Below are 11,788 nucleotides of genomic sequence, written 5' to 3'. Positions count from 1 at the left end.
CAGAGTCATATTTAGACTGCACATTATCAGAATTATACTCCTCTGAATCCAATTTGACATCTGCATCCCAATCCCAAGATTCAACCCCAGCATTTGTAGAGTCTGGCTATTTTCCTTTTGCCCCATCTCCAACCCACTTAGTATGCTTGTCTACCCATTCATCAAAATTGACGTCATCATCATTATCATCACAACTGAAGTTAGGGTCTACAAAATCAGTGTCAAGACTGTTTGCTGACTCCTCATCATCACAAACTGTGGTCCTTTTCCTTGCTTTTCTTGTCTTCATTGAATGACATCTTGATATCTTGATCTTTTCTACAGTTGCTTCAACAACCTCATTCTCAACTAGTCCCTCAGTTACTGTATTTGACATTTGGTCTTCTTTATCACGTGTCTTCTTTACATTTTTGCACCTCCTTTTACCAAAAGCTCTTGCCCTCATTTTCCCAAAAGCAGAACTGACTTTACTTTTCCCTTTGTCTACAGGGGCATAAGATTCCCTCTCAGCTGCTTTTTCTTTGTCTGTTTGCATTGCAGAAAATTCCCTCTCTACTACACAAGATTCTAAATCTACTGCTTTTCTTTGCCTTTTTCACAAACACCCTGTCTTGCATAAGATTCCCTTGCCTTTTATGTACCCCCACCACTTTGTTTCCCATTTTGGGTTTTCATTGAGCTCTTCTATATCACAACACTTGGTTTTTTTTTTTTTTTTTTTTTTTTTTTTTTTTTTTTTTTTTTTTTTTCTGTTGTCTCCATTGTTGGATTTCCCACCAACGGGAACAATAGCCCCATAATTGTCATCAAGCTCCTCAATCACAACTCCTCGATTAGGCACAATATTAGCTTCTAAATCAACAAACAAATTTGATCCTGATCGACTATAAAACCAATCCTCATTACTATCAACCCCATGATGTAGGAAGATGTCTATTAGCCTTGTCTCTGGTACAAATACAAGCATATCTATGACATATTGATCATCATTAAGCTTTGTTAGGCCACCATTGCTATAGGTAGGGAAACTATACCAGTAACTAATCACCCCATCATAGCCTAACTCCCTTACCATATTGTCTATCTCAGTCATTGACATTCTATCCTTGTCACAATAATAAAACCAAGCTACATTGCCACAAGCATAATAGTTACCATATATTTGAGCACCATGGTACATTCAAATAGAAAACAATTCAGGATCACCTACATATTACATGATTCAAACATGGGTTATTTTCAGTTAAAACATAACACAACACAAAACACAAAACACAGTATTCACACATTACACAAAAACCAAAACATAATTTTCAATTATTTTCAGTTTAGGACCATTATAGAAAAAGCTAAGTTTTTATTAAACAACTTTTGCCTTATCAAAGGCAGACACTTTGACCTTAGGCAGACATTGTCAGCACATGCTTAGTTTGAAGGACAACCTATATTCGAAATCTACAGAAGGACACCTATATTCGACAAAATCTTTCATACTTCTCCCACTATTCCACGCAAATTATAAAAAACAACATTCAAACTACAATAACCCATACAACCTCTAACCCATTCACCACAGATAACCCAAATCGCAAAAATTTAAAGCAACTTACCGTACTAGGGATGCGAAGCGCCTGGAGCCTTGAAATTTCTTCTCACTTCTTCAAAATCGTAGATCTAAGCTCTCAGCTATAGAAATTTATGATTTAGGTTAAACTAAGGTTGAGGACGAACGACGTTTTGGGGATTTTTGTTCGATCTCCAGCTTTGCAACCCGTGCCCAAATTGGGCAAGATTTCTTTCTTCTTTTTATTTTTTGGAATTGTCGAAACCCAAAACTACACTTCAACTGACATGCGCGGAATGGTCAATCTGCTAGTGGGGTGGGTTCCATGGGTGCCTCGTCAGTATTTAACAATTGACCGTCTAGTCAACTTAATGGAAGGATGAAATTGGACAATGTTGAAAACATAAGGGCGTCAATTGATAAAATTGATACCATTAGCCCAATTTGAAAATGACTCAAAACCAGGTGTCTTTTGTCGTTAGCACTATTTTTTATAACTTTATTCCTCTTCGAGTCCTTTTCATTTTTCATCTTCAACTTCTCTCTCTCGTCACCATGCTTCTCTCCTTGTCGCCGCCTGTGTCGCTGGACGACCGCCATCACGTCCGACGCCACCCTAAACCCTCAATCTCTCACAGATTCTCACTCAATTCTCTCTCTTTCTCTCGTCGCCCCTCTGTTTCTCTCTGAATTTCTCGACCCGACTGAAGGTATGATCTCAATCTCTCTCTTCGAAACTCTCTCTTAACTCTCTCAACTGCCTCAGCTCATTTATATTTGGGATTTTTCAAAAAATTATGAATTTGCTTGTACATTGGAAATTCTTGTTTTGATAATTGCTCCAAACATTTGAATTCGAACCCGTTTGATCATTTGCATTCGAACCCGTTTGATCGTTTGCATTCATGTAAATGATTTGAATTGAATCTCATGACTGAAGAAATTGAATAAATGTGACAGGCTTTGATGTTATTTTTGAATAAATGTCTTGGCTATTTTATTTTTTTAATTTTTAATTTTTATTGGTATTGTGAGTTGGATTTCTCATACTAGCTACATTGTGCTGTTGGTTCTATTTGAGTTTTTTTGTTATGGAGATATCATTTTGGGAGGTCTACCTTTCTTATTGTATTGATTTTCCATTTGTTTCAACTGAACATCGAATTATTGAAGGAAAAAAAAGCTTTTTGTTGGGAAAGTTTCTTTAAAGGGTTATCTCTGGAAACTTTATGATTCTCGATAAAGTTTGAATATTTTTTTAATAGAAAATGTTTTCTTGATTGACATAACAGTGGGAAATTGTTTCTGCCTTGAGAAACTATTTCCTAATAAAATGTTGAGTAAAACTTTTGAACAATTGAAAAATATCTTGTTTCAAACAAACATCAATACCGTTTTTGAATGTAAAGAAAATGGTTTCTTCTGGTTAAAGATAGTGATTACATGAAAGTTGTCTTCTCTCTCTCTCCCTTTCTTCCTCTCTCGGAGTGGGGGGTGGGGGAGAGGGTGGGAGGACTAATATGAACACAAATCCTTCAAGTGCAGCCTTTTTTCTTCCTGTTGTGTGTGTGTAAGAATAGCCATTTTTCCAGGAGTATAGCAATCCAGGGTGTACATCATGTAGTTGCATATATCATTTTTCTAGGAGTATAGCGATCCAGAGGGTACAGCCCGTAGTTTGTATGTTAAACTGAAAAGAGCTGCAAAGCTTTATCCTTTTATCTTAAACAAATGAAGCTATTGCTTGCTGATGGAACATTGTTTCCATATTCCCTTTTTTAATTTATTGTTGAACATTTTCTCTTTGAAAATGTTCTGTTGCAGAACTCGGTGTTCAAGTTTGCATCTTCACAGTATAGAAGAATATATAAAGCAAAATCAATGGCAAGGCGTGCCATCGGTGAACAGCTGATCATTCCAAATGAAAACTTGTACATTCAACATGCTTCTGTTAATGTTGTATTGCCATCCTTTGAGGTGAACATTTTTAAGCTCAAAGAATAGTTGGAAATTTTTTTGGGACCCAGGACCACTTTGCATTTACTCATGATATGCTAAATTGGTGCAGAATTTCTTTTGACATTTATCCTTTGACTGTCAGATTTGTGCATGTATATAATTTTCTTTGTTAAGGATGCCCTTTTTTGTAAGAAAAGTGAACGCATCCTTTCTAAGGCTACCCAACAACGTATGTCAACAATAGGAACCGTCTGTATTTATCCTTGAAAAAATCATTCAAAACCCTTGTTGTTTGGTTATCTAAAATTTGCCTAAAAAACGCAGTTGGATAAAACTGAAACAAAAATGTGGATAATCAAATGGTTAAACAATTTCGGATTCAACTGATTTTTTGCGTGTACTTAATAGGTCAGAAATAGGATGTACTTAATTTAGGAAAATGAGGACACCAGGACCATAGAAAGCCTCTATATATATATATATATACATATCTTTCTACACCATGGCTTTACCACAAAACAATTTCTCTTACTATGCACAAAACAATTTCTCTTACTAAGCACGTACTTGTTTTGCAGAGCCTAATGCCGGTGGGAAGAGCAAGTGTTCTAAAACAGCTACAAAGATAGGTGGAGTGGGCTTTGAGAGTCGTAAAGCTCTTAATGACATTACAAACAAGATTTTACCCAAGGAAGCTTCATCAAAGAAAAAGACACTACCTAAGGAAGATTTTAATGTAGCTGAAGAAGTTTTTGCATGATCACGAAAAATGTATCAAAGCAAAGGAGCCGCGATGAATAAGTTTTACTTGGACACGGTCCTTCCAGTACAAGGTAGCTATATCTTGAATCCTGATATTCATTAACTTTTTGTCTTCTGTCAATATTGTATATTGTGGCAGAATTTGTCTCAAATTCATTGTTGACTTCTGTTTCCTATTTGAAATACACTGTTAAGTGAAACTTTCATATTTCCTTATAAAGAAGTTATTCCTATTCCTCATTGGACTTTGGTTTAAATGAGTCTATATATGGCATTAGGGTGTGGGTAGTTTTAGGCAACATATCAGAAAGTTTTTTTAAATTTAAGACTGTAGAAGTGCTTGGGTGTTTTTGGGTTTTGGGTTTTGGGTTTTGAGCTTTGTAATCTTCTTTTTGTTATCATATTAGGTTGTGAGTGAGAGTAAAGTTACAACATAATTTCTTCTCTCTGTGATTGATATTGAGCTTTGGTCGATTAGTTCTCAATGGTGGCATTAAGTTTGAAATAGGGAAGTTAGCAGATGAGATGTCTTCAGTATATGACAACTGCCATGTCAAAATGCATGCTGAACTGGTGCATTAGGCTTCGCTAAAACCCTGTACATAAAGATGAACTGCTATGCAGAGAAGGATGAAGCGTGGATAAATCAGTAGTTCAATTCTTTTATGTCTGAGAAATGAGTTGTTGCGGGAGAGGCTGCTGAAAAAGATATGCCTGATAGATTATGCAAAAAGTTAGAAAATCGTTACATTACTAAATGGCTTAACAAAATGTAATATATAGATGGGTCAGGATTGAGGGACACACAAAAAGCCACAAAATTTAACAGGTCAGGATTGAGGGACACACAAAAAGCCACAAAATTTAACACACTTTTGAAACTCTTAGATCTGACCACTTTCTATGGTTGGGATGAATGCTGACATAACTTTTTCACTTAAAAAAAAAATATAAAACAAAATACTACTACTCCTTTTTTGGGAAGATGAATTCATGTTCTGAAAACTTCTTTATCTCTCCTCTTTTGATCTTCCGTTTCCCTCTCGTTAATTTTGTTTTTTTTGGCCCAGATCTGTCTTTTTCATTGAAGCAAGTCATTTTTCTCCTCTGCAACTCTCCTTCCAATTTTCATAGAAAAAGAATAAGTTGTCTTATTTTCTGAACCTATATTTTGACTAAGGGAATATTTTTCACCTACTCAGACTTTTTGAGTTTGATACTTTTGGATTGAACCTGATAAAAAATGGAGTCGTTTTGGCAATTCAATGGCTTGGCTTCCAACTTTGTATACCATCCAACCAAAATTCGATTTGAACCAACTCATATTGTAATTTGTTACAAGAGACCTGATGAGAGAAGAAATTTTGATACAGTAAATGGTAAAGTAAATTCTCTCAACAATTTGAACTCAAAGGATTCTCATTTAATGGGTTCCATGATGGGTGGGACTATCTCAAATTAAACTTGGTCTGGTATATATCCTAGAGATTGGGGGATTTATAGATAGCTTGTAAATCACAACAATAGTAATATTCCCCCTTCAACACCAATATGGGATATATGCTAGCGATTAGATTACAAAAATATAACAGTTGAACTTTAGATAAACATGAAAATCCGAGAACTTGTAGCCCAAAATCATATCCCCTATTGGATTTCATTGAACATGCAAAGGGAGATTCTCACTATAGTTATCTTAATTGGTGCAATAAGATATTTTCCAAGCATCTTATTTACTATGATGGCTTCAAGTTAAGAGAATATTACAGAGGGAGTTGCGGAAGGAACAGAGCTGCACAGGGAGTATGGGTTATGAAGTCGTAGAGGAAGAGAGTGAATTAGATTGTTGGGAAATAGACATGAAATCAAATTAAAAAAGAGAGATAATCGAAAAAATAATTAAGAATGAGAGAGAGAGAGAGAGAGAGAGAGAGATAGAGAGAGGAGTTTTAGAAGTTTGTGTCATGGAGGGCAGTGGATTATTGTTTTACCTATTACATGAACATGGGACAACTGTTATCCCCACAGTATCTAGCACTGATCTAGCCCTAGATTATTTATTTATTTATTGCTTTAGATGCTAGCCTTGCCTTTTTTCTATGTTACTTATCTGATTTTTTGTGCTTTAGGATGATCTTGATAGTCCTCCTTGCTATCCTGAAATAGAAGAGATTCCTGAACCAGAAGAGTTGTCCTTTTTTCAGTGGCTTTCTCCTCCATCTTCTCCACTACGTTGGGAGTCCCCGCCATTCTCTCCTTTAGCATTGCCACTTGAGGTGGTTGAATTTGTGTTGAGGGAAGGAAATGATTGAATATGCCCCCATATGTTCAACCTTTCTTTCCGGATGAAATGTAAATCAGATTTAGTGTTGTTATTCTTGATGTCTCTTTCCACATCAAAGATTTTGTATTCGTTCTCAACTGGAGCTGTTGGGTAATGGGCGTTGGGGCTTGCTCATTTAAGAAAGGGCCCTTTTGAACCTATATTCTTCACGTTCAATTCCGTTCTTAATTGAATTGCTTCCAGATATTAAAGCTCTACCTGGAACAAACCTCTTCGATTCACATAGCTGGGGTTTTGTTTCGTTTTGATTGTCTTTTCTCGGTCAATTTTCGTTTTGATTGTTAAACATGTGTATGTGTATATGTGTGACATTTGTTCAAAAATATGACATCAATGGTAACAAGGCTCGTAATACGAGTTAGCTTGTGACATCAATATTCTTCTGGATCTTAGAATAGGAGGATCTTTGATTCATCTGTGAAATTCTATCCTATTTCTAGCATCCAGATGTAAATATGGATAAAACCCACTGTAAACACCCCCATTAAACTCGGCATTAGGCATTCCTACAATTTTCTCTTCTAGTATGATTTGGTAGCTTTATCTCAATATTTTTCCACATTCGGAAAATGGTGGGAAATTACCAATGTACCCTTTACTGATAGAGTGGACTTGGGTGCTGCTCGCCTGCATTGGAAGCCAGTGGTTTACTTGGAAAACAAAGAAAGACAAAAGAAAAGAAAATCAGTGTTTTTAACTAGTTTTCCCTTAATGGAACCATTTACCCGTCTTTTATACATGTCAATTGTCATCCACTCCGTCAGCCATTCTTATCAAGTCTGTTCCTTTCAAAGACCATCAAAAGTTATTTGGCCGGCCATTGGGTTGCGCTCATTTTTCCAACTTATTGGTTTTTTTCTTTTGTTTTACTTCAATCTTTAGGACCTTTTTTCTTCACATGCCGGCTGAAACCCACACTATACTTACCATGATAATTCCATTACATTGCCATTAACATTTACGATATTTTTCGAAAATTTCAAATGGTTGGATTTATTCTAATAGGCACTTCACTGTACTTTCTTGCTCAGTTTCAGTGTTTTTCTTCAGGTGAAAGCTCTTTTGGTCTTTCTTATCATGGAGGGAAACTCATGACAGAACCGGTCTCTGTTAATATTCTATGGTTTGGTACTGGTTGGCAAGAATCTGATAGAGAAGCTATAAGAACGTCTGTTACTTCACTAACTTCATCTCAATATCTTGTTAAGGATTCTGAGGTTCCTACATTGGGAAACTGGTGGGAGATTATTAGACAGTATGGAGACAGTAATAATGTTCCTGTCACTGATAGAGTGGATTTGGGTGCTGAGTGCTTCTATACAGGTCCTGAACTCAACATGACCCTAGACCAAGTAGTTTACATTGGGAGATCAGTTTTCAACAAGTCTTCCATCAAAGGTTTTGATGGGAACCTGAACTGTCATTGGCTTTTCGAAGTAAATGATAACAGTATCTACCATATTGTGTTTTCTTACACTGTAATGTTCTTAGACAGCAAGGAGCAGAGGCAACTGATGGACATGTGTAGTGGAAGGTTTCAACTTGAGGTTTTTGCAGGGTTGAAAGTAAATATTCTTTGGGCAAGAGCCCCTCAAAATGCTGCTGATCAATGTTCAATGCTTTTTCATGGAAATTCTTACTTGGGGCCTCCAAATGGTGATGAGAAGGTTGATAGCTTGGTGGGTTATATGCTTGCCAACGTTGCTGAGGAGGTTACCAATCAAGATGGAAGTGGATGGATTAGTAATGATGGCAGTGGGATGACAGTTAGTAATTCTTGTGCCTCTCCATTTTGGAGGGATAATGGTGATCCTCCTTTGTTCAGGGATACAGAAAAGAATATGAGTTTCAATGTGGTTGGTTTGAATGGTTATCGATACATCATGCCATATATTTGGGACCAGAAAACCAGGAACTGCGCCTTGAAACTCTCAGGTATATTATAAGAATCAAACAGGGAAGTAGAAAGCTAAATGCCTTCTTCTTCTGCAATATGCATGACCCTCTTTTTCTCTGTTCATTAGTAAAGAATATGATAGCAGTCAACCATAAAATATCTTCATATACGTGTTGCAAAGTTTTGAAAGGTTCTTGTTGATTTTCTCCTCCTTTTTTTGCAAATTAACGAGAGCCTTTTTTCCGGTGTTTTTCTTTTCTTTTTTGTCTTTAACATAATCAAGTTTGTTTTCCCCTTCTTTTTCCTTCCAGAAACCTGTGAAACTAATGCAATGGTTATCTTAAGGGAGCCAAAAGGATACTTGAGGGGAGGAATTATAGTAAACCACTCCAATGGTTTGCAGCCATATCCCCCAAACCAAAAATGTCGTTGGGCAATCCACTACCCAACAGCAAAGTTTATCCGATTCACCATCAACTACCTTTCAGTTGCAGCAGATAGTGATGATCACCTGCTAATTTGCAAGTCAAAATCAAAATCTGCACAGTGTTCTACGTTGAAATCAAACAATGGAAGATATGAGAAGAATTTCAAGTTGATGAGCTCAAAAGTTTACATTGAGTTCAGAACTGGTGACCAAGTTTCTTTTGAGTCAAGAGGATGGGAGCTCAGTTATTCTGCAGGTAAGCTATCCCAAGCTAATATGGCTGTTTTAACTATATATATAATGCATAGAAGTTGTTTTTAATAGTTTCCTGCACAATGCTAGGACTTTGCTATGGAAAGGAAAATTTATACAAACATGATGGAAATATCGGCTACGTGGCATCTACTAGCTTTCCCTATGTAGAGGGACTGAAATGCCAATGGGTTCTCCATGGAAAACCTGGAACTCCTGTCTTTATAACCTTCACTCATATAAACATCTCTAAAGGTTTGGATTTTCTTGCGATTTATAATGGCACAATGCAGCAGATAGCAAACTTTTCCGGGTTGTTTACAGGCTCTGATCTCCCACAATTGAACTTGTGTGGTGAGGTTATTATTGCATTCACCACTCAGACTGATCAAGGAGAAGGCTGGTCAGCTAACTTTTACATCGCTCATCCTGTGAATCATGACAAGGTCTTCGTTGTCATCCTTATTGTTGTCTTAGCACTTATAGCAGCTAGTGTTTCTCTTCTTGCTGTGGCATTAGCTGTAGTTAGAAAGAAACTAGAGCGCAAAAACGCAATGGATTCAGACGAGAGCCTTACGCTAATGAGCACAGACGCTATTCGGGTGGAAAACCGAATTGGAGAGGGGCCTTCTGCTGTGGTTTATAGAGCAGTTTCGACTGATGGAGGTCTGGTAGCAATTAAATCTCTAAGAGTTATAGCTGCTGAAACAGAACTTCAACAAGAGATTATGGCCAAATCCTCTTCTCATCCAAACATTATTTCATTTCTGGGGCATTCTCAAGATGGACTTGGAAGACACTATTTTGTGTTTGAGTACATGGGTAGGGGAGACTTGAGCTTGAACTTGAGGGAAAGAGGAGAAACACTGGACTTGGATAAGAGGATAGCAATAGCTTTACAAATCTGCTCTGCTATTCAAATGCTGCATATGTACTTGAAGCCACCAGTATATCATGGAAACATAACATCTGAAAACATATTTCTTGATGAATTCTACAACGCAAAATTAGGAGGTTTTGGGGCTGCAAAGTATTGCAGCAGCAGCAACAGAGCTAATCCTGAGCAACTATCAGAAATGGCTGAAGACATATGGAGCTTTGGGCTACTGTTAGTTGAGCTTCTAAGAGGTGAGCCTCTGGTGGACAGAGAAACATATAAAAATTATAGGAGGCTAGAAGAGATAAATGAGCTCCTTGGCAGTCAGGAGTGCGTTGACCGTAGGTTGACCATCCCCCATGAAACATGCAAAATGGGTTTTGCAAAGCTTGGTGAAATTGCAAAGTGGTGCATTGGTAGTAGCTGGAGAGTTGAGGGGGGTAAGAATAATCCCAAGATAGGTGATGTTTTGTCGGGTTTGAAGCAGGTGAAGCTCTTGTTTTCCACTGCTTCAGGTTGAAACAAAACAAACAAACACATTGTTATAGCAAAAAACCTAGAACAACAGTCGCAGTAACTGTTGGATGAAATTCTGAGCTGTGGATTTGTACATGTTTTAGGTGTAGGCTTTGGTAAAAACCACATTACATGTATTGAAAGCCGGATTACACGTCCTAACTATTCCTTTAACGTCATTACGTCAAAACTATATCGCAATCAAAATCTGCAAAGGAAAATAAAAAAATCAGAGAAGAAAATAAAACTTAGGTACATCAGTAGTGTTGTCAATGTTACATAATAATTAATCAATTAAGTTGTCAATTAGGCATCCATTGTTCGTAAAAACATATGGTACATAAACAACCTAAGTTCAACCAAATGTAGCAACTAGGTGTCTACAAAAAAAAAAAAGGATTGATAGTGATGAATTACAGTATCATTATAAGGCTACAAGTCTAGCGCATTGAGTATAAAGTTTTTTGTTTTTGACAAACATTGAGTGTAAAGTTTGAGAATGGTATTCAGACTCAGCGCCAGAACGAGAAGCAAATGGTTGTTTCTTCGCACTCCAATGGATTAGATTCATACCAATAAAAATACAATAACATGAAGTAGAATGCATAGGCATGAAGTGCAAGAGGACCAGAAGAGGATTGAGAAATGATAGCTCAAAATACGCTTAGCAGCAGCGAGGTTAGAAGTGCGAGGCACACTCATGAATTGTGCGACATGATGAACCCCAAAGGCAATGTCTGTGGGGTAAGGGTTGTCAGATACTTAAGAGAACCAACGAGGTGACAGTGCTCAGTAGGGCCTGATAGTCATAGTAGATCACTAAGGAAGAAAGTTGGGTCTTGGAATTGAGAGGTGTACTCTTACATGGAACAGCCATAGAATTACATTGCAACAGATTAACCGTGTTGATATGAGACTGGGCTATTTCTGAGATTTTGAGGGCTATGTGTGAACTTAAATTGGGGCCTTATATAATCTAATACGAAAATATTATAAATAAAAAAATTTCTATAACTTAATGTCTTAAAACAATTTTTTATTACTAAAAGTCACCATCAATGAACATGTAACAATCAAAAATCAAATTCATAAAAATTTAATGTTTTCATTTGATAAAATTAAATATTAGTATGTTTGGTACAAAAAGAAGCTCCTTATGCCCCATAAGGTCCCTTACTACCTCCAATAAG

The 11,788-nt window shown here is 36.9% G+C and overlaps 1 protein-coding gene across 2 annotated transcripts; it reads left to right on the top strand.

Moving 5' to 3' along the window:
• The first annotated feature begins 2,057 nt into the window (after positions 1-2,057).
• LOC117623741 lies at positions 2,058-10,760 on the top strand. 2 transcript variants are annotated; one of them, XM_034354698.1, is made up of 6 exons: positions 2,058-2,274; positions 3,389-3,541; positions 4,102-4,356; positions 7,680-8,564; positions 8,838-9,209; positions 9,296-10,760. In XM_034354698.1, exons 3-6 carry the CDS (start codon positions 4,293-4,295, stop codon positions 10,600-10,602), a joined length of 2,628 nt encoding a protein of 875 aa, XP_034210589.1. In that variant the 5' UTR covers positions 2,058-2,274; positions 3,389-3,541; positions 4,102-4,292; the 3' UTR covers positions 10,603-10,760. The 2 variants fall into 2 exon arrangements, 1 of the variants encoding a protein (XP_034210589.1); XR_004585220.1 differs by lacking the exons at positions 7,680-8,564; positions 8,838-9,209; positions 9,296-10,760 and adding an exon at positions 6,415-6,826 and having other exon boundaries at positions 2,059-2,274.
• Positions 10,761-11,788: the final 1,028 nt, after the last annotated feature.

The sequence above is a fragment of the Prunus dulcis genome, chromosome 4 (assembly GCF_902201215.1).
Source record: "Prunus dulcis chromosome 4, ALMONDv2, whole genome shotgun sequence".
Lineage (NCBI taxonomy): Eukaryota > Viridiplantae > Streptophyta > Magnoliopsida > Rosales > Rosaceae > Prunus > Prunus dulcis.
This window is presented reverse-complemented; position numbering and strand designations above follow the sequence as displayed.

What these genes read in the sequence shown, in the direction of transcription:
- LOC117623741 (XM_034354698.1), top strand. Translation starts at nt 4,293, where the DNA reads ATGTATCAAAGCAAAGGAGCCGCGATGAATAAGTTTTACTTGGACACG. An exon ending in CACGGTCCTTCCAGTACAAG is followed by an intron (nt 4,357 to 7,679) that starts GTAGCTATATCT and finishes GTTTTTCTTCAG; the next exon opens with GTGAAAGCTCTTTTGGTCTT. An exon ending in GGAGCTCAGTTATTCTGCAG is followed by an intron (nt 9,210 to 9,295) that starts GTAAGCTATCCC and finishes GCACAATGCTAG; the next exon opens with GACTTTGCTATGGAAAGGAA.